At 61.1% G+C, this 27,110-nt stretch overlaps 1 protein-coding gene across 1 annotated transcript in view; it reads left to right on the forward strand.

Moving 5' to 3' along the window:
• Positions 1 to 26,742, forward strand: part of Shank1 (SH3 and multiple ankyrin repeat domains 1) — a 39,378-nt gene extending 12,636 nt beyond the window's left edge. The window contains exons 9-25 of the mRNA XM_090322060.1: positions 106 to 183; positions 929 to 995; positions 1,543 to 1,873; positions 2,471 to 2,664; positions 4,435 to 4,548; positions 4,703 to 4,778; positions 5,177 to 5,203; positions 12,530 to 12,612; positions 12,836 to 12,960; positions 13,476 to 13,611; positions 13,718 to 13,798; positions 14,485 to 14,508; positions 14,703 to 14,771; positions 15,099 to 15,217; positions 20,403 to 20,499; positions 21,271 to 24,271; positions 25,947 to 26,742. Coding sequence (XP_090178186.1) covers positions 106 to 183; positions 929 to 995; positions 1,543 to 1,873; positions 2,471 to 2,664; positions 4,435 to 4,548; positions 4,703 to 4,778; positions 5,177 to 5,203; positions 12,530 to 12,612; positions 12,836 to 12,960; positions 13,476 to 13,611; positions 13,718 to 13,798; positions 14,485 to 14,508; positions 14,703 to 14,771; positions 15,099 to 15,217; positions 20,403 to 20,499; positions 21,271 to 24,271; positions 25,947 to 26,658 — 5,334 coding nt within the window. The 3' untranslated portion in view covers positions 26,659 to 26,742. The remainder of the gene's footprint in view (positions 1 to 105; positions 184 to 928; positions 996 to 1,542; positions 1,874 to 2,470; positions 2,665 to 4,434; positions 4,549 to 4,702; positions 4,779 to 5,176; positions 5,204 to 12,529; positions 12,613 to 12,835; positions 12,961 to 13,475; positions 13,612 to 13,717; positions 13,799 to 14,484; positions 14,509 to 14,702; positions 14,772 to 15,098; positions 15,218 to 20,402; positions 20,500 to 21,270; positions 24,272 to 25,946) is intronic.
• The last annotated feature ends 368 nt before the right edge of the window (positions 26,743 to 27,110 follow it).

Genomic DNA, 27,110 nt, shown 5'->3' on the forward strand with positions numbered 1-27,110 from the left:
GACAGAGCACATAAAGGTCGTACTTATTCCTCATGTTTCTATGTGGTTCCCTGCTTGTCATACACTCACAGCAGCTTTGATTTTGGTTTTCTGTCCCACCCTCAGGAAACGTGTGCCAGGATCCTTCTCTATCGAGGGGCAAACAAGGATGTGAAGAATAACAACGGACAGACACCTTTCCAGGTCTGGGGCTGGTGGCGACTGATGTGTGACTGCAAGGCTTGGGGTGGGGAGATGAAGAAGACTGAGGCAGCCAGGCACGGGCGGAGAGGCTGAGTCAGAGAGCATGGTGGTTTGAGGCAGCCTGGGCAGAAAAGTTCACGAAATCCCCTTTCAGCCAGTAACTGAGCACATGGCTGGGCACCTCCATTCTAGGTTTGTGGGAAGCAAGACGAACAGGAGGCCGACAGCCCAGATACAACTTTGGGCTGCATTTGTGGTGTAGCTCAGTGACAGAGTGCCTGAGTTCTAATCCTAGCACTGTGAAGAAAATAACCCAAAAGAAACCAGCCCAAGGGGCAGGAAGGTGGCTTAGTGGTAGAGTGCTTGCCTAGCATGCATGAAGCCCTGGGTTGGATTCCTCGGTACCACATACACAGAACAAAAGCCGGAAATGGCGCTGTGGTTCAAGTGGTAGAGTGTCAGTCGTAAGCAAGAGAAGCTCAGGGACAGTGCTTGGGCCCTGACTTCATGCCCCAGGACTGGCAGAAAGAAAAGGAGAGGCGGGGGGAGGGAGAGGGAAAACACCCAAGCAGGAAAGTCCTGAGACTCATCTCTAACCACCTAAAAACCAGAAGTGGAGCTGAGGATTAGGCAGAGAAGTGCAGGGAGGAGGGCAGAGTGGCTGGAAGGAGGCTTGGGCTGGGGAGCCCCAGTGAGTTTCTGCTCTGTTTCTCCCCCGGACCCCTGGCTGCACCCCTCCATCCAGGTGGCTGTGATTGCTGGGAATTTTGAGCTGGGTGAGCTGATTCGCAACCATCGGGAACAGGATGTGGGTGAGTGGAAGTTGGGGGCTACTGGGGTTCCTGCTGGGATTAGAGAGTTAGGCTTTGAGCTGGGCACTGGTGTTGATGCCTGTAATCCTAGCTCCTCAGGAAGCTGAGATCTGAGGACTGAGGTGTGAAGTCAGCCTGGACAGGAAAGTCCATGGAGCTCTTATTTCCAATTACCCAAAAGCCACATCTTTGGAGGAGAAGCATCAGCCTTGAGCAAAAAAGCTCAAGGCCCTGAGTTCAGACCCAGGACACACACACACGCACGCACACACGCACGCACGCACACACGCACGCACACACGCACACGCGCACGCGCACACACGCGCACACACACACGCACACACACACACGCACACACACACACACACGCGCACACACACAGAGTTGAAACTTGATTGGATGCATGAGGAAGAGACCTAGAACCCTCATGTCTGAAGAGCCCCCCCTCATTCTTGTCTCTCTCATTCTCCTTTTCTTCCTTATGTGATCTCTGCCTGTCTCCATCCCTCTCCACACCCCATGTCCCCCCACACACACCACATCCTAGTGCCCTTCCAGGAGTCCCCCAAGTACGCAGCCCGGCGGCGGGGCACCCCTGGTGCAGGGCTGACGGTGCCCCCAGCGCTGCTTCGAGCCAACAGTGACACCAGCATGGCACTGCCAGATTGGATGGTGTTCTCTGCCCCTGGAGCCTCATCTTCCGGGGCTCCTGGTGCTACCTCAGGACCCCAGAACCAGTCGCAGCCCCCAGCCCCCAGCACCAAACTCAGCAGTGGGACGCTACGCAGCGCCAGCAGCCCCCGTGGGGCCCGGGCCCGCTCCCCATCCCGAGGGAGGCACCCTGAAGAAGCTAAGAGGCAGCCTCGTGGGCGGCCTAGGTAGGGCAAGACTCCGACACCCCCCAGCCAAATTCCCTCATTAGAAACACCCCAACTCCAGCCCGCATCCCAAGAGGGGTGGGGCGGCCCTCCAAGTCCCTGGTTGTCCCTGGGTGAGCCCCTCTCCTGACCCTGTCCCCCAGAGAACTCTCACTTGACATGACGGGATGACAGGACAGGGTGGGAAGAGGATGGAGGGAGTGGCGTGCAGGTGAGCTGGGGAGGAGAAGCAGGGGAAACTGAGGCCACTGAGGGAAGAGAAGCAAGAGGGCAGAAAGGGCAGGCCCCATGGTGGGATCAGGAGGCACGTGGCTAGGAGACTTGGAGGTGACCCAGAGTGCGCTGCGGGTCACTGATGGTGGGTGAGGTGGGGACAGAGGGGCAGGGAAGCAGCAGAGAGCCAGGTGCAGAGGCAGGCGAGGAGGCTTCATGTTGGCAGTAGGCAAGCAGATGGGGTCTCCCCAAATGCCCTCTCTCCCCTGTCACCCCAGACACCAGACCTGATGCTTCATCTCCCCCCACCCAAGGTCCCCCTGTCCTCCCAGAGGCGCCCCCTCCCTCCACTCCCCCTGCCTCTCACACCCTCTGTGTATACAGCTCCAGCGGAGCCCCCCGGGAAGGGCCAGCCGGGGGCACTGGGGGCTCCGGGGGCCCTGGGGGCTCCCTGGGCAGCCGCGGAAGACGGAGGAAGCTCTACTCAGCCGTTCCTGGCCGGTCCTTCATGGCCGTGAAATCCTACCAGGCCCAAGGGGAAGGGGAGATCTCCTTGAGCAAGGGCGAGAAGATCAAAGGTAACTGGGGGGGGGGGGGGGGCGGGCGCCGGGCATTTGAGCCCTTATGGCATGAGTATCTCCCCAAACCCATCGTCCAGGGGGACACTCCAGTCCAAACCTGATCCTTGCCGCTCACTTGTGCAGGCCAGTAGCTGGACAACCTGGGTGCTGCCCTGGCCTGGTCAGTGCCCTTCAAGTGACAATTTTCTTTGTGTGGTGTGTGCCCTCCCAGTTTGAACCGGGATCCTCAGCTCTCAGCATCCCGAGTAGCTGGGATTATAGGCAGGCATGAGCCGCTTGTGCCTGGCAGTCCTCTAGTTTTACACACCCTCTTGCAGTCAAAGCAAGGTCTGGCCACACCCCCAGTCACTGAACCTGACCCCAAGCTGTGGCATCAGGGCTCCCTCTCAGAACTGAAGCCCACTGGTCCCACTGGCCCCTCTGCAGGTTTCTGGGGTTGATTCTCTTGGCTGCTCATCTTATTTTCCACTCCAACTCTTCCAAACTGCCCTCCCTCCCTCCTTTCCTCCCTCCCTCCCTCCCTCCCCTTTCTCCTCCTTACCTCCCTTCCTCTCTTTTCTGGACCCCCTCTGCTTTCTACTTCATTCCCATCTCAGTGAGCACTGCCCCCGTATCGAAGTCTTCAGTTACTTGCAGTAGTTGCAGCTCCAGGGCCTGCTGACCTAGAGGCTCCATGTCAGCAGAACCTATTCTGGCTGTAAAAGCAAAAGGGCAAGGGACGTGGATGGCTCAAGCGGTAGAACACCTGCCTGTCAGGGGCAAGGCTCTGAGTTTAGACTGCAAGGGGCTCAGCCCTCACCAGTGTGTGGGAGGCACAGGCCTCCCTTGGAGGTTCTGTATAAGCATTGGCTGTCCTTCTTCATCTGTCCATGTGTACCTGCTCCTAGCACAAAATGGCAGAGGGCATTCGCATGCTAAATGTGGGGCCCACAGGCCACCAGGGCCAAGTGCAGACCTGTCCCTTACCTTGGGGGGACCCAGTCATGGAGTAGAGTCCTCTCCCCTGGGTCTTTTTTGTTGTTGTTTTTTGGAGGAGGGCAGTACTGGGGTTTGAACTCAGGGCCTTGCACTTGCTGGGCAGGTGCTCTACCACTGGAATCACAAACCCAGCCTTTTATGCATTGCGTATTTTTTTTTTCAGAAACGATTTCACATTTGTTGTTGTTATTGATCATGGGTCTTGAACTCAGAGCCTGGGTGCTGTTCCCTTGAGCTCCTCAGCTCAAGGCTAGCATGCTACCACTTTGAGCCACAGCGCCGTTGACCGTTTTCTGGTGGTTAATTGGAGAAAAGGGTCTCATAGACTTTCCTGCCTGGGCTGGCTTTGAACCTCGATTCTCAGATCTCAGCCTCCTGAGTAGCCAGGATTACAGGTGTGAGCCACTGTGCCTGGCTAGATTTCACGCAGTAGTTAATGGCCAGACCTTAATCTTCCCACCTCTGTTTCCTGTATGACTGAGGTCACAGGCCAGCGCCTGTGGTGGCATTGTCTGCCTTGAACCTTGATCCTTCCAATCTCCACCTCCCAAGTAGCTGGGATTGCAGGTGTGAGCTGGGGTTACAGATGTAGACTGCTGTATGAAGCCTCTTGAACTCCCTATTGGGTCCGTCCTCTCCCCACTTCCACCAACAATTCTAAAGGACGCCCCAGCACCAGGCACTGGGGGCTGAAGAGCAGAAATCTGGAGCTTTGTGTGTGTGTGTGTGTGTGTGTGTGTGTGTGTGTGTGTTTGTGTGTTTGTGTGTGTGTCGCTGCTCCCTCTCCAGTGCTCAGCATCGGGGAAGGAGGCTTCTGGGAAGGCCAGGTCAAGGGTCGAGTTGGATGGTTTCCCTCTGACTGCCTGGAAGAGGTGGCGAACCGCTCCCAGGAGGGCAAGCAAGGTGAGGGCGCCCCACCACTGTCCAGGCACTCACAGCCCTGCCTTTCTTTCTGCAGACAGGGATGGGGGGGCCAGGCAGTAAGGAGGGGACCTGGGGGTGGGCTAATGATTTGCAAAGTGAGGGTCCAAGATTGTCCCTTGCTCCCCCCTTGCAGAAAGTCGAAGTGACAAGGCCAAGAGACTCTTCCGGCACTATACCGTGGGCTCCTATGACAGCTTTGATGCCCCAAGGTAAATGTCCCCACACCTCAGGTGTCCTTCCTGCCCCCCTCGCCCACACTGTAAGACCACTTTACACAACGACCCTCCTCGGGTCGGACGGTGTCTGCAGGGTGGGAGAAGCTGAGTTAGCTTCAGAAGCACAGCCAAGAGTCCAAGTCCGGTCAGCCACCGGGACCGCCCAACTTTGGATGGGGCCTGGGGTGTGTGGGGGCCTCGGGTGCTCGTGGCGGCGTGGCTGGCAGCCTCATGGTCTCCTTCCAGCCCACCGGCCCGGGCCTCTGGGCAGGCAGGGGTCCTCGCCAGCCGGTGCCCAGGGTGGGGAGGGCGTCGGGGCCGAGGGGCAGGGAGAGGGGCGGGCGCACTGACACCTTTCCCCTCCCTGGCTGCTGGCTGATTTGCCTCTGAAGCTTGATGGATGGGATTGGCCCCGGGAGGTGAGAGGGGCGGGGCGGGGCGGGGCTGGGGTCAGGCCGGGTGCGGGGGGGGGGGGGGCTCGTGTGCCGAGCGGGTGTGTGCGCGTGCACGAGCCGAGCGCGTCTCCGCGGGCCTGCATGGCTGCCTCTGTCCGCATGTGTGGCTGGAAAGCCTGTACGTGGTCTTTGCTGTCAGTGCGCCCCGGCGCAGACGGGCGCGTTGGTGTGGGTGCCGCGGGTGCGTGTGACGGACGGCTGGCTGTGCACGTCGGGGCTGGGGGAGCGCGCGCCGGCGCCCCGACTGCATGCTCATCCCGAGTGGTGAGGGGTGAGGGACGGCGCCCCCGCGGGGCTCCCAGGGCGAAGGGCCGTGGAGGGGGGCCAGGAAGGTCTTGATCTGGTGTCCGCACCCCCAGTCCAGGGAAGGGTCCCCTTGTTCACAGCACCCTTCCATTAAATGTGTCCAAACCTACGTGTCTGTGTTCTGGCCAGTGGGGACGGGGCCGGGCTGGGGAGGGGAGAGGGCGGGGAGGGGCGGGGCTAGGACCCCTGGGCGTGCTCCAGCTCTGGGCCGCAGGTGAGTATGGAGGGTCCCCCCATGCACACCCCAAACCTGCTGCTTGTCTGTCTCGCCTTGGTGGGGGAGGGGAGTCACTTTTCCACGGGCTGAGCGGGGGTGGGGGCGGGGAGCTCTCCGGACCTCCCTGCTTCCCTCGCATCCCGCAAACCTGCCTGGCTGTGTCCCTGTGCGTGCGTGCGTGTGCAGGCATGACCACACGTGTATACGTGTGCGTACCTGTGTACGCCTGTGTACGTGTGCTCGCGGGTACGCGTGGTGGATACACGTTCCTGCGCGTGCGTGTGTATGCGTGTGCACACGCGCGGGTGCGAGTGTGCGGATGTGTGCGTGTGCACGCGTGTGCCCCGTGTGTGCGCGCCCGTGCTGCGTCGGAGCCCCTCCCCCGCCCCCTCCGCAGTGCGCGGCCGGGCCTGTGCGGTGCACCTGCGTCCCCGGCGGGTCCCCTTCGTGCCCCCCCGCTGCCCGCCCCCCGCTGCCCGCCCCCCTCTCGCGATCTGTGGGGGCTGAGCCCCTCCGCCGGGCTGCTTTGGAAGGGGAGGACAGGACGTTCCTCTCCTCGCGCCTCCCCTGTCCGGTCCGGGCCGAGTCTGGGGGTCCGGCTCCTTCCAGGCCGCCTTGGGGGAGGTGTCGGAGCCAGTGTGTGGCGGGGGCCGGGGTCCCCGCGCCGGCGGCGGGGGCTTGGCCCGCGCGTCTCCGCACGCGGTGGCCGGGCGCCGGGCGTGATGCGGTGCGCTCCTCTGCACCTGCGCGGGAGGGCCGGGGAAGGGGGGCCGACCGGAAGTGCCTCCCTCCCTCCCCCCCCTCCCGCCGAGGCCCCGCTCCCCCCGCCGCCCCCTCCCGCCACCGGCGCAGGACGCCAAGGGGTTAAAGCGCGCGGCGCCTCCGGAGCCGTCCGCGGTGCCCGGGCCGCCGCCGCCGCCCGCCGCGCCCCCCGCGCCCCGGCATGTGAGCCCCCGGCCGGCCCTCCCTCCCGCGGGGGTGCGCGCCCCCTCCCCGCGCCCGCCCCCCTCCCGGCGCGGGTCAGCATGAGGCGGGGCCTGGGGGCCCGGACACGGGGGTTCGGCCGAGCGGGGACGCGGCGGCGGCGGCGGCGGCGGGGGCGGCCGGGACCGGGACGGGGACCCGGGCCGGGGCCCTGGCGGCGGCGGCGATGGCTTTGTCTGCGGTCGGCGGCGTCGGCGGCGCGGGCGGGGGGCTCGGCCCCGCGGGGGGCTCCGTGCCGCAGCCGCCCCCCGCGCTCTCCTCCAGCTGGCCGGCCCTGGGCCCCCGGCGGCGCAGCGTCTGGTACATCTACAGGTAACCGGCGCCGCCGGCCCTGGGGTCCCCCCGCGCCGCCCCCGACCCCGGGCTGCGCTCCCCTCCCCGCCACCCCGGCCCCCCAAACACGTCCTCGGCCGGGAAGGCTTCCCCGCCCCCTCCGGGCTCCCCCAGCTCCCCGCCCGAGCCCCCCCCCCCCCCGTCAGCCTCCCCATCGGACCCCTCGCGCCGGGGTGCCCGGGGCCCGCTGCCCTTTCCGCCGCCCTCCGCGCCCCCAGTCCCCGCCCCTCTTCCTGGAGTGGGCCAGGCCCCCATTCATGCCCCTCGCTCCCATTCACACAGCCCCCGCCCCCGGCCGCCCTCCCTCCGCTTTTCCGCTGCGCTGCGTGTCGGTGTGCGGCGGCCTGCCGCCGGGAGCGCGTGTGTGACAGTGACAGTGACGGTGACGGTGTGTGCCGCGGCCGCCTGTGCAACTGTGTGCCAGTGTGCGGCTGTGTGTGACAGCATGTGTGAGAGACAGGGGGGATGGCGGCCTCTGGCCCCCCCCAGCCGTGTCCATCTGTGTGTCCCTGTGTCACAGTGTCTGTGTGTGACCTGAAGCAGGACTCTGTGTGTGTGTGTGTGTGTGTGTGCACGAGCACGCGCGTGCGAGCACGCGCCCTCCTGTGAGATGGAGTGGGTCTCTCCCAGGCACTGCTGAGGCCTTGCCCAGCACCCCTCCTCCCCTGCCTGCTCTGCTCCCCCATGCCCCTCCATGTCCCTGTCCCCCAGGGCTCTGTGCATGAGGGGACCCTTCAGCCAAAGGCTGTGCTCTCTGCCTGCATGGGCGAGTGTGCAGAGCCAAGGCGCAGCTTCTGCGTGGAGAGGGACTGCCCTGGGCCCCTTCCCTGCATGGGGACAGGCTAGCCACCCGGTGGGGGCCTCTGGCCGCCTGTGGAGAAGGGGGTCTGTGGGGAGGGGGGCAGAGTGTTTCAGAGGGACTCGGTGGGGTGTGGGGCCCGGGTGGGTGATTAAGCTGGCCACATGGCTCTGGCTTCATAGGGACACTAAGTGGGGGGGGGGGGAAGCGCCGTGCCAGCTCCTGGCGGGCAGGTGGAGTGCGCCCCAAGCATGAATGGGGTGCTACTGCTGCTGCGTGGGCAGAGGGCATGGGGGATGGAGGGGTCTGGGCAGGAAGAGGGAGAGTGGGGGCTGTCAGAGTGGGGTGCTGTGGGTGCAGAATGCGTGGAGAACAGAAATGGGGGAGAGGAGGGATGCAGTGGAGCTGGAGGACGTGGAATGTAAATGAGTAGCTGCGAGCCGGTGGAGGAGGGACGCAGGAGTCACCAGCCGGAGAGCTGCCATGGGTGGGGGCCACAGCTCAGAAGGAACCTGGGGCGTCATGGGGTCGCCTCCTCGGTAGGTACAGAGCCCTGTGGCGCGGTGCCCCTGAGAGGAGGCAGGAGAGGCTGTGGGAGACAGCCCAGGCCAGCCGAGGACGGAGTGGAGGGGGAGGGGGAGACGAGGAGGTCACAGAAGTCAGAGGAATTGGGGGGCAGCTGGGGGGTGGGAAGGGCTCACAGAACAGCTGGGACTTGGCAAGGTCACGAGAGTGGGGCTGAGAGAAGTCTGCAGGATGAAGGAGAGTGAGAGGGATGGAGAATGGTGGCCTGGGTGTGCTGGGACACTGGGGTGCGCTATTGGGGATGTCGCCCTGGTAGGGAACTCAGGTTGTGATTGACCCGTTATCGGGAGCCCATTCTCTCTGGTGCCTCAGTTTCTGCATCCAGTAGGACGGCAACAAACGCTTATGTAGTCTCTCTAGGGGCTGGTGGAAATCTGTGTAAATATGACAGGGACTAAATGAATATGCAAATGAGCATGCAAATTAAAGCGGAAGAGCCTGGCCTTCCGTGTGAGTTACTTGTGTGTGGTTGCCTTCGGCTTGGACAAACTCCAGGGCTGGAGGGGCAGCTCAGGGTTGAATCCGGGATATCTGGGAAGGGGTCGGAGGCATTCAGGTGCGGTGGAATGGAGGTTATGGTTTTCTGGGGTGCAGTTGAAGTCACTGCCCCTGTGCCCCCGTCTCCTTCTGTCTCAGAAGCCGGTTGTGAGAAGGGATCTGGCGTCTCGCTGGGAAGGGCTCCTTTGTCACGGTGGGGGGAGGGCTCAGTTTCAGGATGGGGTTGAAAGACAGGTTCTGGGGGACAGAGGGAAAGATGGGGGAGCTGGGTCTGAGGCCTGAATGGAAGAAGGAAGCCATGTCTGAAGGAGAGCTGAAGGGCACCAGTGGCTGTTGAGGGGCCTTGGAGGCCTGGGAGGGGGCAATGGGCATAGCAAGGACACAGAGGATGGACGACATGGAGGAGGGCTTTGTCAGGGTCAGGGAATGGGGGCAAGTTTGTCTCAGAAAGTCTGGTCAGGACCAAGCAGCTGTGACTCCCCCCCACAAACTCCATTAGCTGTGCCCCTCAAAGCCTTTCTTCTTGCCTGCCTGCCTCCCTCCCTCAGCACTCTGTATGCTCCCCACACCTGCCCCATCCCTCCCCAAAGGTGGCTTGACGCTTGGGGCATAGCTAAGGTCAGGCAGAGGAAGACATGGTGTGTGTGTGTGTGTGTGTGTGTGTGTGTGTGTGTGTGTGTGTGTGTGTGTGTGTGTTGGGGGGGGGGACTATGAATGTGTTTATTAGACCAGTAGTGGGGCTTCAGCTCAGAAGCTGGGCACTGCCCTGAGCTTTTTTGCTCAAGTCTGGTGCTCTACTACTTGAGCCACAGCTCTACTTCCAGTTTTTTGATGGGTAACTGAAGATAGAAGTCTGACAGACCTGTGAGGGCTGGCTTTGAACCATGATCCTCAGATCTCAGCTTCCTGAGTAGCAGGGATTACAGGCGTGAACCGCCACCATTCCAGGTCCTCAGGGCCGAGTGGCTAGAGTGTGTCTGAGTGCACATGTGTGTGGGGGTCCCATGAGGCAGAGGCCACTGTGTGCACAGGCACCATACCGTGGCTTTGGTGCAGATGTACGGGCCGCACAGCTGGGGCATGGCAGGGAATCAGAGCCATACTCAGGGTGCTTGCATGGGGTCCATTATTTTCCTGTGCTAGATGCATACAGGGGGCCTGTGTGGGGAATAGACCAGGATTGGAGGGGAAGTGTTTTACTGGAGCGTGTGGGGGTTTGTGCAAGACACGGCAGTATGTGTGGAGGGCAGCTTTGCAGAATCTGTGGTGCAGATAATTGGGGAGCCCGCTTGGCTATTATTGGAGTGTGTTAGGGCCCTGGAAGGGGATTTATGAGGGGGTTTGGGCATTGTTAGAACACATGTGGCGATGCTCTGGCTGAAGTGCTCCTCTGAGGCAAGGCCAGGCATGCATTCTGACAGCTCCAGGGGGCAGGTTCTAGGGTCCTCTGGGGGTGGATGGAACGGCCTGCAGGCTGGGGGTGTTGTGTCCTCTTTCAGTGGGAGCAGTGACACTGCTGTTTTCAGGGAGCCTGAGCACAGGTTGAGATGGAAGGCAGTGAGGAGGGGGTCCGCCCAGCCAGGCTGCGGGGGCCATCATGACAAGTTTATATTGTTGGGGGTCTGGCGGCATGGCAGGGGCCATGATGGGGAGTTTGTATCTTTGTAGCTGGTACTACAGCATGCAGAGGTAGACTTGAGATGAGCTGGGGGACACACAGGAGATGGAAGAGCGTCACGGTTTACGCTGTGTTCTGGTGTGTGCTGATAGGAAGTCACAGGCAGCTGGTGGCTGAGCACAGCCAGCTGTGTTTCCCATGTTCTGGGGACCTTGGAGGTGGCACTGTCATACCTACAACAGTGAAGGGGTTTGGAGGATGTGTGTCAAGCCAGGCATAGTAGTGAATGTGGATAAGCCCAGCTGCTAAGGAATCAGGAAGACAGAAACGTCCAGGCCAACCCCTGGAAAATGTTAATAGGATCTTTACACACAACACACACAACACACACACACACAACACACACCACACACACACAACACACACACACACCACACACAACACACACCACACACACACAACACACACACACAACACACACAACACACACACACAACACACAACGCACACAACACACACACAACACACACACAACACACACCACACACACAACACACACCACACACACACACAACACACAACACACACCACACACACACCACACACACACACAACAAACAACACACACCACACACACAACACAACACACACACAACACACACACAACACACACACCACATACACCACACACACACCACACACAACACACACACACACCACACACACACAACACACACACCACACACACAACACACACACCACATACACCACACACACACCACATACACCACACACACACCACACACACAACACACACAACACACACACAACACACACACACACAACACAACACACAAGGTGGGGGGAGCTGGTGACTCAAATGGCAGAGCCATTTCCTAGCATGTGCCAAGGCCTTGCAAGGTTTCATCCCCAGTAGGGGAAAATAAGCTTAATACTTGCTTGGCTTTAGCCAGGCACTGGTGGCTGTAATCCTAGCTACTCAGGAGGCTGAGATCTGAAGATCATGGTTTGAATCCAACCCAGGCAGGAAAGTCTGTGAGACTCTTATCTCCAATTAGCCACCAAAAAGCTAGAAGTGGAGGTGTGGTTCAAAGTGTTCGAGCATCAGTCTTATGCAAACACACACACACACTCTAACTAATAACTCAGAGACAGAAGGACAGAGACCAGGCCCTGAATTCAATCAAGCCAAGCCCCAGATCGGCACATATACACACAAAATACTCTGATCTAAGAACAGTGAAGGAAGGGTGGGGAGTTTGGCCTAGTGGTAGAATGCCTGCCTAGCATGCGTGAAGACCCGGGTTTGATTCCTTGGCACCACATACATAGAAAAAGCCAGGAGTGGTGCTGTGGCTCAAGTGGTAGAGCTCTAGCTTTGAGGAAAACCCAAGGACAGTGCTCAGGCCCTGAGTTCAAGCCCCAGGACTGAAAAAAAACAAAAACAGTGAAGGAAGCCCACTGGACACACCTGTGCTTGTATTTTCTCCCTCCCAAGTCTCCCCAACAGTCCCATCAGGTGTCATTACCCCCATCACGGATGAGGGAACCGAGGCGCCCAAAGTGAAAATCATAGCCCCAAGGTCACAGACAGGAAGTAGCCAGCGGGGACCCCAGGCAGGCTGTGGTGATGCGGGGCCTTCTCCCTGCGCTCCCGTGGGTGCAGCATGCACAGCGGGCTGGGTACTACCTGCTGAATGGTGGGCGGAGGGGAGCATGGATGGATGAATGAAAAATCAGTGAGTGGGAGCCAGAGCACTCTGGGCCCTGAGGGGGAGGACTGTAGGGCTGCGGGGAGCACACATACACAGAGTGTGGAAGAGGAGCCGGGAGGCACCATGAATGGCCGGGGATGGGGGGCTGGGGTGCTGGGTGGGGCACCTGCTCTGTCTCATTATCTTCCCCCCATGTCTCCTGCCTCCCTGCCAGCGATTACATCATCAAGGAGAAGACGGTTTTGCTACAGAAAAAAGACAGTGAAGGGTTTGGGTTCGTGCTCCGGGGAGCCAAGGGTGAGTGCTGGACAGGGAGGGGGGGCGAGGGCTTGGGGACCCAGACTAGGGTGGGGAGTGTGGAAAGGGGAGGTGGGGGGAGACCCCAGCCCACCACCCACTATCCCACCCCACCCTGGGGTGCTGGTCCCCCAGCTACAGCGAGGCCTCTGTGACTTGGGTCTGAGCCCCATCCCCTGCTGGGTCTCTTCACTCTCTCCCCTCCGACCCCGCCCGCCGGCAGCGCAGACCCCCATCGAGGAGTTCACCCCCACCCCGGCCTTCCCGGCGCTGCAGTACCTGGAGTCGGTGGACGAGGGTGGCGTGGCATGGCGGGCCGGACTGCGGATGGGCGACTTCCTCATTGAGGTGAGTCCTGGCCACAGGCCGCGCTCCCCAGAACCCCTCACCACCCTGAGATGACTGCTAGTTCTATCTAGATCCTTCTTGGGCACTAGCCCCACCCCTCAGCCCACCTCCGCTTTCACCAGACATTCCATCCAAAGGCCATTCTTTCTAATGGCCCAGAGCTGCCCCAGCACATTCCAGGCTGGGAGAAGCCAGGCAGAGGGGAATGGGCCCTCTCTCCATCTCTAGGCCCTCTCCCCATCCCTGGGCCCTCTCCCCATCTCTAGGACCTCTCCCCATCCCTGGGCCCTCTCCCCATCCCTGGGCCCTCTCCCCATCTCTAGGCCCTCTCCTCATCTCTAGACCCTCTCCCCATCCCTGGGCCCTCTCCCCATCCCAGGGCCCTCTCTCCATCCCTGGGCCCTCTCCCCATCCCAGGGCCCTAGCAGGGGGACGTGGACATGGTGGAGGAAAGGGCTGTGGGCAGGGCAGGCTCTATGGGGGCTCTGAAGCTGGACGCACCCATCCACCTGCAGGTGAACGGGCAGAATGTGGTGAAGGTGGGCCACCGGCAGGTGGTGAACATGATTCGCCAAGGAGGCAACACGCTCATGGTTAAGGTGGTCATGGTGACACGGCACCCGGACATGGATGAGGCCGTCCACAAGAAAGGTGCTTCCTCCAGAGGGATGCTGTGGTACAGAGGGATGCTGGTGCGGGGTCGAGGGGGGCTTCTCCCTGGGATGCTAATGCTGTTCACCCCACCCCATCCTTCCAGCACCCCAGCAGGCCAAGCGGCTCCCACCCCCCGCCATCTCCCTGCGATCCAAGTCCATGACCTCAGAGCTGGAGGAAATGGGTAAGAGTGGAACCAGGGCCCCAAGGCCATAGGGCAGGAAGGGCGAGGGGGTGTGGGCTGACACCCCTGGAGTTGTCAGTGTTGTTAGTGACCAGGGGTCCTTGTCCTCACCCTGTTCTGTCTCTCCCCTGGACCTTGGGCCTGCCTGGGGCCTGCTTACCTGTGTGTCGCTGGGAAGGGTGTTGGAGTGGTGACTTCCCTCTGTCCTTCCGTATCTGTTTCTCTGTCGGGGTCTCTTGGGGGTCTCTCGGGATCTCTGTCTGTCCCTTTCAGGGTCTCGTAGGGTCTCCCAGAGTCTCCGTGTGTCCCTCTTGGGGTCTCTGTCCCTTTCAGGGTCTCTGTGCGTCCTTCTCGGAGTCGCTGTCCCTCTCGGGGTCTCCCAGGGTCTCCATGTGTCCCTCTTGGGGGTCTCTCTGTCCCTCTCTGCGGATCGCTCTCTCTCTCCTTCTGACCCCCTCCACCACCCCACCCCCATTCTCTAGCTCTTGCCACTGGCTCCCATTAACAGACAGGGCTCGGTGCACCTAGGGAGTCCCACTGCCCCTGACAGGGTGCTAGTCGGACATCTGGCCGCCCTGACCCCCCCGGGGCACCCTAAGGGAGGAGGGCATCCAAGAGAAGGGGCCCCTGGCCTCCCCCTGACCTCCTAACTCTTGGCTCCTCTACTGCCTCCCCCCACGGGCTAGTCTCCCCCTGGAAGAAGAAGAGTGGTGAGTGGGCACAGGACTGGCGGGAGGGCCCCTGCGGACTCGCCCCGCCCTCACCCCTGGCCCCTCATTGCCCCCACTGCGCCTGCGCACGCCCGCGGGCCACGCCCACCAGCCCACACCGGCGGCCACGCCCACTCGGCCCGCTCGCCCGGCAGGGGGCGCTCGCGGGCTTCAGCGCCACCCTTTGCCCACAGAGTATGAGCAGCAGCCCCCGCCCGTGCCCAGCATGGAGAAGAAGCGGACGGTGTATCAGATGGCTCTCAGTAAGATGCCCGGCCTTGTCCGCAGGCTGCCCCGGCCCTCACCGCACCCTCACCCTCTCTGTGCACCCCCATCCTCTGCCACCACCAGTGCCCAGGACTTGGGTGCCCAGTCCATCCCCCAGCCCTCTCCACCCCCTGCCTGCTCCCACCTCCCTCCTGTGGGGTTCTCTCCTCTGCCTGTGCCCCTTCTCATTGCTGGCCACCCGGACTTTGGGGCCGGGCAGTATCTCCAGGGGTGGAGCCCTTCATTCTCTGGTCCCGAGGAGCTCCCTGCCTTCCTCCTGGGGAGCGTGCAAAGCAAGCTTCCTTCCCCGGTCTCCCCCGCAGATAAACTGGACGAAATCCTGGCGGCAGCTCAGCAGACAATCAGTGCAAGCGAGAGCCCTGGGCCGGGAGGCCTGGCATCCCTGGGCAAGCACCGGCCCAAAGGTTTCTTCGCCACCGAGGTAGGCAGCCTGGCATCGGGAGGACACCCAGGGCTGCATTCCTGCCCCCTTCCCCTCCTTTAGGCTTCTCCTGGGGACCACTTCCTGGTTCCTCTGCTTCCTCCACACTGGACACCTCCTTTCTTACCACCCCCCATCCACAGTCTCCCTCCTTTCATACCCCATCTTTTCTTCCATGTACCCCTCTTTTCCTGTTTCTCTCGTCCCACCTCTTTTTGACCCAACTCAGAAGAGTTAGGGAAGCAAAAGAATGTCACAGATGGCCATCCCATCATGGTGACCGCCATGGTGACAGGTGCTTGCCACACAGTAGTCTCAATATACTCATATTAAGCAGGGTACAGTAGCATACATCTGTAGTCTCAACATACTCATATTAAGCAGGGTACAGTAGCATACATCTGTAGTCTCGTTATTCAGGAGGCTGAGGCAATGAGATTGCTTGAGACCAGCCTGGAAAACAGGAAAACTTGTCTCAAAACAACAAGAAAATTTTTCTCTGTGCTTTCCACACAAGAAACTAGCCTCTAGGGTGTGCAGATCATTTCCAGATGCTGTGACTTTTTTTATTGTTGTTCAATCATGGGGCTTAAAATCTGCCTGAGCTCTGTCCTTGACCTTTTTTATTTCTCAAGGCTAGCACACTACCAATTTGAGCCACAACTTGACTTCTGGTTTTCTGATGGTTAATTGGAGATAAGAGTCTCAAGGACTTTAGCCTCAGCTGGTTTTGAACCATGACCCTCAGATCTCAGCCTCCTGAGTAGCTAGGATTACAGGCATGAGCCACCAGCCACCTGGCTGAAACTGGTTTTTAGTGGATTATCTCAACCATTACTGAGAATTATGCTTGTAGTAAGCAGTTATCAGCCCATTTACAGATGGAGACACTGAGACTCAGCAAAGGATATAAGATTTCATTTCAACCCAGCCAGTCCAGAGTGTAGCCCTAGCCTTTTTTTTTTCTACCAGTCCTGGGGACTGAACTCAGGGCCTGGGCACTGTCCTTGAGCTTTCTCAAGGCTAGTACTCTACCACTTGAGCCATAGCACCACTTCTAACCTTTTCTGTGCATGTAGTACCAAGGAATCAAGTCCAGGGCTTCATGCTTGCTAGCAAGCATCTACCATTAGGCCACATTCCTAGCCCACCCCTAGTTTTGTTTGTTTGTTTTGGCCAGTCCTGTGGCTTGAACTCAGGGCCTGAGCACTGTCCTTGGGCTTTCTTTTTTTCTTTTTTTTTTTTTTGCCAGTCCTGGGCTTGAGCTCAGGGCCTGAGCACTGTCCTTGGACTTTCTCAAGGCTAGAGCTCTACCACTTGAGCCTCAGCACCACTTCCAGCGTTTTTGTATGTATGTGGTACCAAGGAATCGAACCCGGGTCTTCGCACATGCTAGGCAAGCACTTTAACCACTAGGCCAAACTCCTGGCCTCCTTGGGCTTTCTTAAGGCTAGAGTTCTTCAACTTGAGCCACAGCACCACTTCTGCCTTTTTCTGTTTATGTGGTACCAGGGAATCGAACCTAGAGTTTGTGCATGATAGGCAAGCACTCTACCACTAGGCCATGCTCCCAGCCAGCCCTAGCTTTTTTAATAGTGTGTATTAACTGTGCAAAGGAGTTTAATTGTGATCCATACTTTCATATTGCTCTGATCAAATTCACCCCCTCTCCCTTTTAAATCTGTTTTAATGGCTTTGCCATTCCATTTTCACATGTCCATATAAAGTAGTTCAATCAATGCACCCCTCCTCCTCTCCTTTTGCCCTTCCTCTTCTTCATGGATCTCACCCCCAAGGGAACCCTGGCCCTTGTGATGGAGCTGAGCGCCTCCCAATGGACGAGGCCCTTGACACCTAAACATCTCTGGCTCAAAAACAACATGTAGGGGCCTGGAGTTTGGCCTAGTGGTTGAGTGCTTTCCTAGCATGCACAAAGACCCGGGTTTGATTCCTTGGTACCACATACATAGAAAAAAGCTGGAAGTGGTGCTGAGGCTCAAGTGGTAGAGCTCTAGCCTTGAGAAAGTCCAAGGACAGTGCTCAGGCCCTGAGCTCAAGCCCAGGACTGGCAAAAACAAAACAAAACAAAAAAACATGTAACCAAAAAGGCTAGGGGCCTGGCTCCAGTGGTAGAGTGCTTAATCAGCATGCTCAAGGCCCTGGGTTCAGTCCCTAGTACCAGATGGGAGGGAGAGAGGGAGAGATGCTTATAAATGCACAAATGTTATATGTAAGTGAACAAAAGAAGCCAGTTATACCAAAATAGAGTTATCAAAATATTTTTTAAAGCCCAATTTGTGATATGGTAATATGGGAATCTTCGTCAACACATTCCATTGTGAGATCGACAGTGGATCTTAAGTACTCTAATTTCACAATCACGAGCAGTATAAACACTGTTTGGCAGAATCTGCACGGCTGGGGTGGGTGTGGAAGCGTCTGTAACTTCTGGAAAGGCAGACACCAGTCTTGCTGAGGCTTCTGGGAAGGCAGACACAGTCTTGCTGAGGCTTCTGGGAAGGCAGACACAGTCTTGCTGAGGCTTCAGGGAAGGCAGACACAGTCTTGCTGAGACTGGCAGCATTTGTTGCCTGCGGCCTTAACTGCAGAGGTACAGTTTTCATTGCAGAATTGGACCATAAAGAGAAGTCACATATTCCTGCCCAAGTACAGAGGCCTCATGAAGGCTACCCCATATGCTACTTACCCCATTAGCTATAGAAGACCTTATTCTTCTACAAGAGCAGGTAACAAGCTAGGTGTAGTAGGGCATGCCTGAAATCCCAGAAACTCAGGAGGCAGAGGTAGGAGAATCTTGAGGTCAAAGCTAACCCAGGGAAAGATGGCAAGAAAGACCCTGTCTCAGGGCTGGGAGTTTGGCCTAGTGGTAGAGTGCTTGCCTAGCATGCACAAAGACCTGAGTTCAATTCCTGGGTATCACATACATAGAAAAAGCCAGAAGTGGTGCTGTGGCTCAAATGATAGAGCACTAGCCTTGAGGAAGTCTCCAGGACAATGCTCAAGCCCTGCCTCAAGCCCCAGGACTGGCAAAAAAAAAAAGAAAAAAGAAAAAAAAAGACCCTATCTCAAAACACAGACTGGAAAGGCTGAATGAGTGGCTTAAGTGCTAGAGCATTTGCCTACCATGTGTGAGGTTCAGTGATATGCCCCCCCCCACCAAAAAAAAAGAAGAGGGGAAGAATTTTGTATCAGGAATCTTGGAATTTCTCAGTTTAGAGATGGGTTTTTGTGTTTGGTGCCATTATCAGGCCTTGAACCCAAGTCTTTGTGCCCTCCCTCAGCTTTTACCCCAAAGCTGGTCCTCTGCCACTATAAGCCACTGTCCCTTTCTCACAGACTCTACTTCCCAGGATATCTTTGAACCAAGATCCTCAGCTCTCAGCTTCCAGGACAGCTAGATTTACAGGCCTGAGCCATCAGCTCCAGGCTCCTGTTTTTGTTGTTTTTGTCTCTCCTTGGGGCATTTATTACCTGTCCCATCTTCTATTCTGGTCTCATCTCTCTTTCTCCTACACCGCCCCCCCTCAGTCTTTCTCCTACTTGGGACTCTCATTTCCTTGCCAATCTGCCTGGGATTCTGTGTCTCTCTCTCTGCTCTGTCCTGCTCTGTCACCCAAGAGGAATTTCCCAGCCCCTGGTCAGGCTGCATAGACACAGGAGGGCCCAGCTCAGGACCCCAAAGAGTCGAGATCCTGCCTGGCAACCGGTGACGTCACACACTTGGTGCACTATGATTGGCTTCCTGTATGCGCAGGGGGCGGGTGTTCTGGGTTTGTAGGTGGAGCTTAGCCTGTTCATCTGGGCCCAGTGCCTTCTTGGACAGTGTTCTGACTTCTCCAGCACTATCATCGTTCTTATGCCAGTTCTCACCACCCTCCTGTTTTTTCTTTGCCAGTACTGGGGCTTGAATTCAGGGCCTGAGCACTGTCCTTGGGCTTTCTCAAGGCTAGAGCTCTACCACTTGAGCCACAGCACCACTTCTGGCTTTTTCTATGTATGTGGTACCGAGGAATTGAACCCGGGTCTTCATGCATGGTAGGCCAGGACTCTACCACTAAGCCAAACTCTCTGATCCTTTTTTTTTTTGACCTGCCCTCTTCCACCTCTAAGTGTGTACGTGTGTGCGTGTGCGCCAGTCCTAAGGTTTGAACTCAAGGCCAGTCCCTGAGCTTTTCTGCTCAACACTGGCATTCTACCACTTGAGTCACAGCTCTGCTTCTGGCTTTTTGATGGTCAATTGGAAATAAGAGTTTTTTCTGCACTTTTTTTTTTTTTTTGCCAGTTCTGCAGCTTGAATTCAGGACCTGAGCACTGTCCTTGGGCTTTCTCAAGGCTAGAGCTCTACTACTTTAGCCACAGCACACCACTTCCAGCTTTTTTCTGTGTATACTGCGGACTCGAACCCAGGGTTTCATGCATGGTAGGCAAGCACTCTACCACTAGGCTACACTCCTGGCCTCTTTTTTTCTGGACTTTCCTGGCTGGTTTTGAACCATGATCCTCAAATCTCAGCCTCCTAAGTAGCTAGGATTATAAGCGTGAGTCACAGGTGCCAAGTGCTAAGGGGTAAACTTCAGGAGGGAGGCAGGGTGGGGCTGTAGATAGGGGTCCAGCAGAAGGATGCCCACTAGAATCAGCCTGCTGGAACCAATCTGCAGCTGGAATGAGAGCTGTACCTGTGAAGCCAGCTCTTCCACTATGTAGCCTAGGCTAGCCTCAAAACTTATAATCTCCTGGTCTCTGCTGGAATTACAGGTGTGTGTCACTGCACCCAGCTCACTTTAGTTTTCAAGAAGGGCAGTATCACACCCTAAATTTTTTGAAAGGTCTTCTAACTCGTGTGGAAAGCAGAGTGGCAAGAGGCTACTGCAGCCACCCAGGCAAACGTGGAGTGATGGGACGTGGGCACAGGCAGCAACAGCAGGAAATGGGTAGCTTTGTGGTACGGCAGGCAGAGCCAGAAGGCGTCCTTTCCCTTTCCTTCTCTGCACTGCCCACATGTAGAATGCTTGACCTTCCCACAATCCTCTTGTGGTCTTCATGCCACTCTCCACTCCCTGCAGAAGCTCAGAGAAAGAACAGCGAGATGTGGAGAAAGCCAGGAGACTTCACACCCTCACTGATTTTTCTCTGTCATCTTTTCTGTCTGCCTGCCACGCTAAAGTCGAGTTTCGATCCCCATCACCGCTCCCAGCCAAGTTACGAACGTCCTTCTTTCCTGCCTCCTGGACCTGCGCTGATGCTTCGGCAGAAATCTATTGGTAGGTACTCGAAGGGGCGGCACGAGGGATGGAGGATCCAGGGGGACCATTTATGGGGGAAATAGGAACGCATGGGCATGTTCACATGCCAGACCACAGCTAACTCAGGTCAGGCTTTGGCTGAGAGATGTGTGTATGAATCCTGTTTTATTTCCTCCCTTGCTGAGTGACCTGGGGCAAATGCCTTGACTTCTCTGGGCTTTGAGTTCTGCAGCTAGGAAATGAGGACATATTACAGCCCTGGCATCAGCAGGACGGGAGAGGACAGGGCCCAGACATAAAGATGGGGCTTGACAATAGAGGGGGAGTGAATGAAGCCTGCCTGGGCTAGGCATGGTAGCCCATGTCTGTAATTCTAGCTACACAGGAGGTAGAGTTAAGAGGCTACTGGTCCAAGGTCAGTCCAGGCAAAACCCGCAAGACTAGAACGGAAATGGAGCTGTGGCTCCAGTGGTAGAGCACTAGCCTTGAGCACAAAAGCCTCAGGGACAGCGCTCAGGACAAGAGGGCTAAAGGAGTGGCGCAAGCAGTGGCGCCTATGCTTAGCGCCCGCCTTTCCAACCTCCGCTCTGGATATGGTCCAACCTGCCGGCCCGGGTCTCCCCGCGCGCTCCCAGCCTGGGGCGAAGTGTAGCGCGCGCCCCCCGGGGGCCGGAGGCCGGGCCGGCGGCCACACCAGCGGCTGGCGCCCACTCCGAGCTCATCCATAGTCGCCACCGTGCCTGCGGCCTGGGGGAGCGGCCCAGGATGCCCCCCCGTCTGTCTCCCCAGGGGCCGCGGAGGATGACCGACCCTATCTGGCACCGCCAGCCATGAAGTTCAGCCGCAGCCTGTCGGTGCCCGGCTCGGAGGACATCCCCCCGCCGCCCACCACGTCCCCGCCCGAGCCCCCCTACAGCACCCCGCCGGCCCCTTCCTCCTCCGGGCGCCTCACTCCTTCCCCGCGGGGAGCTCCCTTCAACCCGGGCTCCGGGGGTCCCCTCCCTGCCTCCTCTCCCTCGTCCTTCGACGGGCCCTCACCCCCCGACGGCCGCGTGGGAGGCCGCGAGAAAAGCCTGTTCCACGGCGGGCCCCTGCCCCCGGCCCACCACCACCCACCGCACCACCACCACCACCACGCGCCACCGCCGCTGCCGCACCACCACCACGCGCACCCCCCGCACCCCCCCGAGATGGAGACGGGCGGGTCCCCCGACGACCCTCCGCCGCGCCTGGCCTTGGGGCCCCAGCCCAGTCTGCGGGGCTGGCGGGGCGGCGGGCCCAGCCCCACCCCGAGCCCGGGGGCCGCGTCGCCTTCGCACCACGGCGCGGGCACCCAGGCCCCGGCGCTGCGCTACTTCCAGCTGCCCCCGCGGGCGGCCAGCGCGGCCATGTACGTGCCCGCGCGCGCCGGGCGCGGCCGCAAAGGCCCGCTGGTGAAGCAGACCAAGGTGGAGGGCGAGCCGCAGAAGGGCGGGGCCGCGCCCGCCGCGCCCGCCTCCCCGCAGCCGCCCGCCGCGCCCGCCGCCGAGAAGAACTCCATCGCCATCCCCACCATCATCATCAAGGCCCCGTCCACCAGCAGCAGCGGCCGAAGCAGCCAGGGCAGCAGCACCGAGGCCGAGCCCCCCGCCGCGGCCGAGCCGGGCCCCGCGGCCCCCAGCCCCGCGCCGCCCGCCGCGCCCGCCGCCAACGCCAACGCCTCCGCCCCTTCGCCCGCGCCCAGCCCCGCCTCGCCCAGCGGCCCCGCCACCCTGGACTTCACCAGCCAGTTTGGGGCGGCGCTGGTGGGCGCGGCGCGCCGCGACGGGGGCTGGCAGAGCGAGGCCCGCCGCCGCTCCACGCTCTTCCTGTCCACCGACGCGGGCGACGAGGACGGCGGCGGCGGTGGCGGCGGCGGCGGCGGCGGCGGCGTGGAGCCCCCGGGCCCGCGGCTGCGCCACTCCAAGTCCATCGACGAGGGCATGTTCTCCGCCGAGCCCTACCTGCGCCTGGAGCCGGCGAGCTACGCGGCCGGTGGCCGGGCATACGCGAGCGGCAGCGCCTTCTCCAGCGTCCCAGCGCCGCGCCCGCTGCTGCACCCGCTCACCGGCAAGGCCCTAGACCCCGCGTCCCCGCTGGGGCTGGCGCTGGCCGCCCGGGAGCGCGCGCTCAAGGAGTCCTCCGAGCCCCCGGCCCGGCCCCCGTCGCCGCGCTACGAGGCGCCGCCGCCCACCGCGCACCACCACGCGCACCCCGAGCCCGTGCTGCGCCTCTGGGGCGCGGCCCCGCCCGACACCACCCGTCGCGAGCTGGGCTTCCGCTCGGGGCTGGGCGGGCCCGACAAAGCCAGCCCGCCCGCGGCCCGCCGCTCCCTGCTGCACCGCCTGCCCCCCGCCCCCGGCGTCCCTGCGGTGCCCGGGGTCGGGGTCGGGGTCGGGGTCGGGCCTCTGCTGCTGCAGCTCGGGCCCGAGCCCCCCGCCGCGCACGCGCACGCCGCCGCGGGCAAGGCCTGGCGCTCGGCGGCGCCCGACGAGGCGGAGCGGCTGCCGCTGCACGTGCGCTTCCTGGAGAACTGCCAGCCCCGGGCACCCACGGCCCACGACGGCCCGGGGGTCCCGCCGCCACCCAGCCCGCGCCGGCAGGCGCCAGCCTCCCCGCGCGCCGGCCCCGGCGAGGAGAACGGGCTCCCGCTGCTGGTCCTGCCTCCGCCCGCCCCGTCGGTGGACGTGGACGACGGCGACTTCCTCTTCGTGGAGCCGCTGCCGCCGCCCCTCGAATTCTCCAACAGCTTCGAGAAGCCCGAGTCGCCGCTCACCCCGGGGCCGCCCCACCCGCTGCCCGACCCGCCCGCGCCGGCCGGGCCCGCGCCCTCCGGGCCGCCCCCCGGCGCCGGCCCCGCCGGCCCCGCGCTGGACTCCACCGCGTCCAGCCTGACGTCCTACGACAGCGAGGTGGCCACGCTGACGCAGGGCCCGCCCGCCGCCCCCGGGGACGCGCCGCCACCGGGGCCTCCCGCCGCGGCCGCCCCCGCGCCGCCGCCCGGCCCGCCACCCGGCGCCGACCCGCCCGCGGGCACCGACTCGGGCATCGAGGAGGTGGACAGCCGCAGCAGCAGCGACCACCCGCTGGAGACCATCAGCAGCGCGTCCACGCTCAGCAGCCTGTCGGCCGAGGGCGCCGGCGGCGGGGCGGCGGCGGCCGGCGGCCCGGAGCTCCTGGACACCTACGTGGCCTACCTGGACGGCCAGGCCTTCGGGGGCGGCGGGGCCCCCGGGCCGCCCTTCCCCCCGCAGCTCATGACCCCCTCCAAGCTCCGGGGCCGGGCCCTGGGCGCCGGCGGGGTCCTCCGGCCCGGCCCCGGCGGGGCTCTGCGCGACCCCGCCACCCCCACCAGCCCCACCGTGTCCGTGACCGGGGCCGGGACCGACGGGCTGCTGGCCCTGAGCGCCTGCGCGGGCCCGTCCGCCGCCGGCGTGGTCGGGAGCCCGGGGTCGGTGGAGCCCGAAGCCCCACCGGTGCCCTTACCGGCCGCCTCCTCCCTGCCCCGGAAACTGCTGCCCTGGGAGGAGGGGCCCGGCCCCCCGCCGCCGCCCCTGCCCGGGCCCCTGGCCCCGCCGCCGGCCTCGGCCCTGGCCACCGTGAAAGCTAGCATCATCAGCGAACTCAGTTCCAAGCTCCAGCAGTTCGGGGGCTCCTCGGTCGCCGGGGGGGCTCTGCCTTGGGCCCGGGGAGGCGGCGGCAGCGGCGGGGACAGTCACCACGGGGGAGCCGGCTACGTCCCGGAGAGGACCTCCTCCCTCCAGCGGCAGAGGTAGGTGGGGGCACCAGGATGGCAGAGGAGGCCAGAGGGGCTGGAGAGCTGGCCCGCCCCGAGGCCGACTGGCAGGACTGAGTCCAGGACTGGGCCGCCTCCCGGTGGCGTCTGGGTTCTGTTCGGGTCCCTCACTCGCCGCCAGGACCAGTGCCTGCCTGGTGATCAAGGCGCATGTCTGTGCCTCCAGGGGCAGACCCGGGAATCAGGGGCTCCCCGACTGCTGGCTCCCAGGTCCAGTAACAAGAGTGACCGAGGTCTAAGGCGAGGACTCTACCTAGCAGAAAAGAGACCTGGCAGTCCCTACCTGAAGGCTTAGGGAAGGGCTGGGCTCCAGGGGAGGTGGAGGTAGAAAGCTGGAAATCCCAGGCTCACTAGGCAAAAAGCACCAGACCCTTTTTGAAATTCAAACTTCAAAGCAAAAGGGCTGGAGGGAGTCTCCGTGGTAGAGTCCCTGCGTTTCAATGGCCAGAACAACCAAACGAACCAAAACTGGGAGACTGGTGAAGGACTTCGGGCTAGCAAGGTCTGAGCCAACTCTAGACCCTTAATGTTGGTGGGAGAGGGCGGGGAGGAAACACATTCCTGGTTCACCCCCAGAGGAGGAGAGCTCACAGGAATTCTGCTTGTCCGTGGGTCAACTTCAGGCTCAAGTTCCACTGTGGGGTTCTTAGGCCTTGGAAACCTTAAAGCAGTTCACTGGCTGTTCTTGAGTGTTCTGGAGGAAGAGAGGGTGCTTGTTTATTCTCTCAAGGCCTGGATGCTGGACGTTCCATCACAGGGTACCCTTCTACATAAAGGACCACACTGGGCAAGAGCAAAGCTCAGGCCCTAGGCCGCTCCGGTCTAGCGAGGACGGAGGCTGGACAGCAAAGAACATGATTATTGCAGCCATCCTTGGGGGGAGGGGATGAAGAGGCTGTTTGGGACATTTGGAAAAGGGCTGTCAAGTGTCAGGCAAGATGCGAGGAGGGAAGGGAGGGGGACCACCGGAGTGTGCAGAGGGGAACAGACAGTTCAGAGGCCCAGAGGCAGGGCCGTACTGGAGGGAGCTAAAGGGATGAGGGGAACATTTTTCTCCCCTTGTTTCTTCTCTCTTTCATCTCCCTCTCTTCATCTCTCTTTTCTCTCTGTCCCCCATTCCCTTCCATCTCTCTCCCATGAATGCACACCATCTTTTTTTCCCCCCTCTCTCTCCCTCCTTCTCTCTCTCTTTCTCGTCTCCCTGTCTTCCACTCTGCTATGACTGGCCATAACCCAAAAGGCAGTATAGAGTAGTGGTTAAGAGCTCAGACTTTGGTGCCCTATAACCGCGCTCTGCCACTTCCTGGCTGTGTGTCCCTAGGCAAGTTACTTAAACCTCTCTGGGCCGCAGTTGTGCCAGGCGGCAGAGCTGTCCTGGGGCTTAAATTGAGACGTGATCCCTAACGTTCTTAGCACCAAGCCTGGCACACGTGAGCAGCAGTAAGTGGTGGCAATGACTATTATTATCATTTAATGTCTCTTTTTCTTTCATCTCTCTTGGCTGTCGCCCTCTCCCTGTCCTCTCCTCTTTCTCTCCCTTCACGCTGTCCTGGCATTCATCTGACCCCGGCCTCCCTCCATCTCTCTCTCGCCATCTCTCTGCCCTCCCTCCTCTCGCCCCGCCCCGCCCCGCCCCCTTGTCACTTTGCAGGCTCTCCGACGACCCCCAGCCCTCCTCCCTCCTCTCCAAGCCCGTCAGCAGCCTGTTTCAGAACTGGCCCAAGACGCCGCTGCCGCCGCTCCCCGCGGGCGCCGGGGTCCCCGCCGCGGGCGCGGGGCCGGCCGGAGCCACCTCCCCGACGGCGTCCGCGGCCTCCCGCCACCTCCAGGGCGTGGACTTCGAGATGCGGCCGCCGCTGCTGCGCCGGGCCCCGAGCCCCTCGCTGCTGCCCGCCTCGGACCACAAGGTCAGCCCCGCGCCGCGGCCCTCGTCCCTGCCCATCCTGCCGTCCGGACCCCTCTACCCCGGCCTCTTCGACATCCGCGGCTCGCCCACCGGGGGCGCCGGAGGCTCCAGCGACCCCTTCGCCCCCGTCTTCGTGCCGCCGCACGCCGGGCTCTCCGGGGGGCTCGGAGGGGCCTTGGCCGGGGCCTCGCGCTCCCTCTCGCCCACCCGGCTGCTCTCGCTACCCCCGGACAAGCCGTTCGGCGCCAAACCTCTGGGGTTCTGGACCAAGTTCGACGTGGCCGACTGGCTGGAGTGGCTGGGCCTGTCCGAGCACCGGGCCCGGTTCTTGGACCACGAGATCGACGGCTCGCACCTGCCCGCCCTGACCAAGGAGGACTACGTGGACTTGGGCGTGACCAGGGTGGGTCACCGCATGAACATCGACCGAGCGCTCAAGTTCTTCCTGGAGAGGTGATGGACGGCCGAGGGCCCGCCCGCCTCGAGAGCCCACGACCCCTCCAGGGCGGGCACGCGTGGAAACTGCGCCCTGCCCGGCCCTCCGAGGTCACGGGGGGGGGGGGGGGGGGAGAGGGGGAAGAACACAACTTGGAGGACGGACACCACACCTCACAGGAGGGGGCAGCTGACACCAGACTGCGTGTGTGACACGGGGGGAGTAGAAGAAGTAAAGGGGGGGGACTGAGAAGGGAAGAGTTGATGGGGGAGGGGACAGACAGAGCCATAGAGGGTCAGCTCCAAGCCTGACCGGATGGGGGCCGTCCCCCAGGCCACAGGAGAAGGGGTGCCCTCAGATTCCACCACCTGCGCCCCTCTAACAGCCTTCCCACCCCTGGTCTCCAGCCCCTCAGCTCTCCCCACCTCCTCTTTCCCCAGCACACACTGCTGTCCTCCCCCCACCTCTTGCAC

The sequence above is a fragment of the Megascapheus bottae genome, chromosome 31 (genome assembly GCF_031878675.1).
Source record: "Megascapheus bottae isolate mThoBot1 chromosome 31, mThoBot2.hap1, whole genome shotgun sequence".
In the NCBI taxonomy this organism is placed as follows: domain Eukaryota; kingdom Metazoa; phylum Chordata; class Mammalia; order Rodentia; family Geomyidae; genus Megascapheus; species Megascapheus bottae.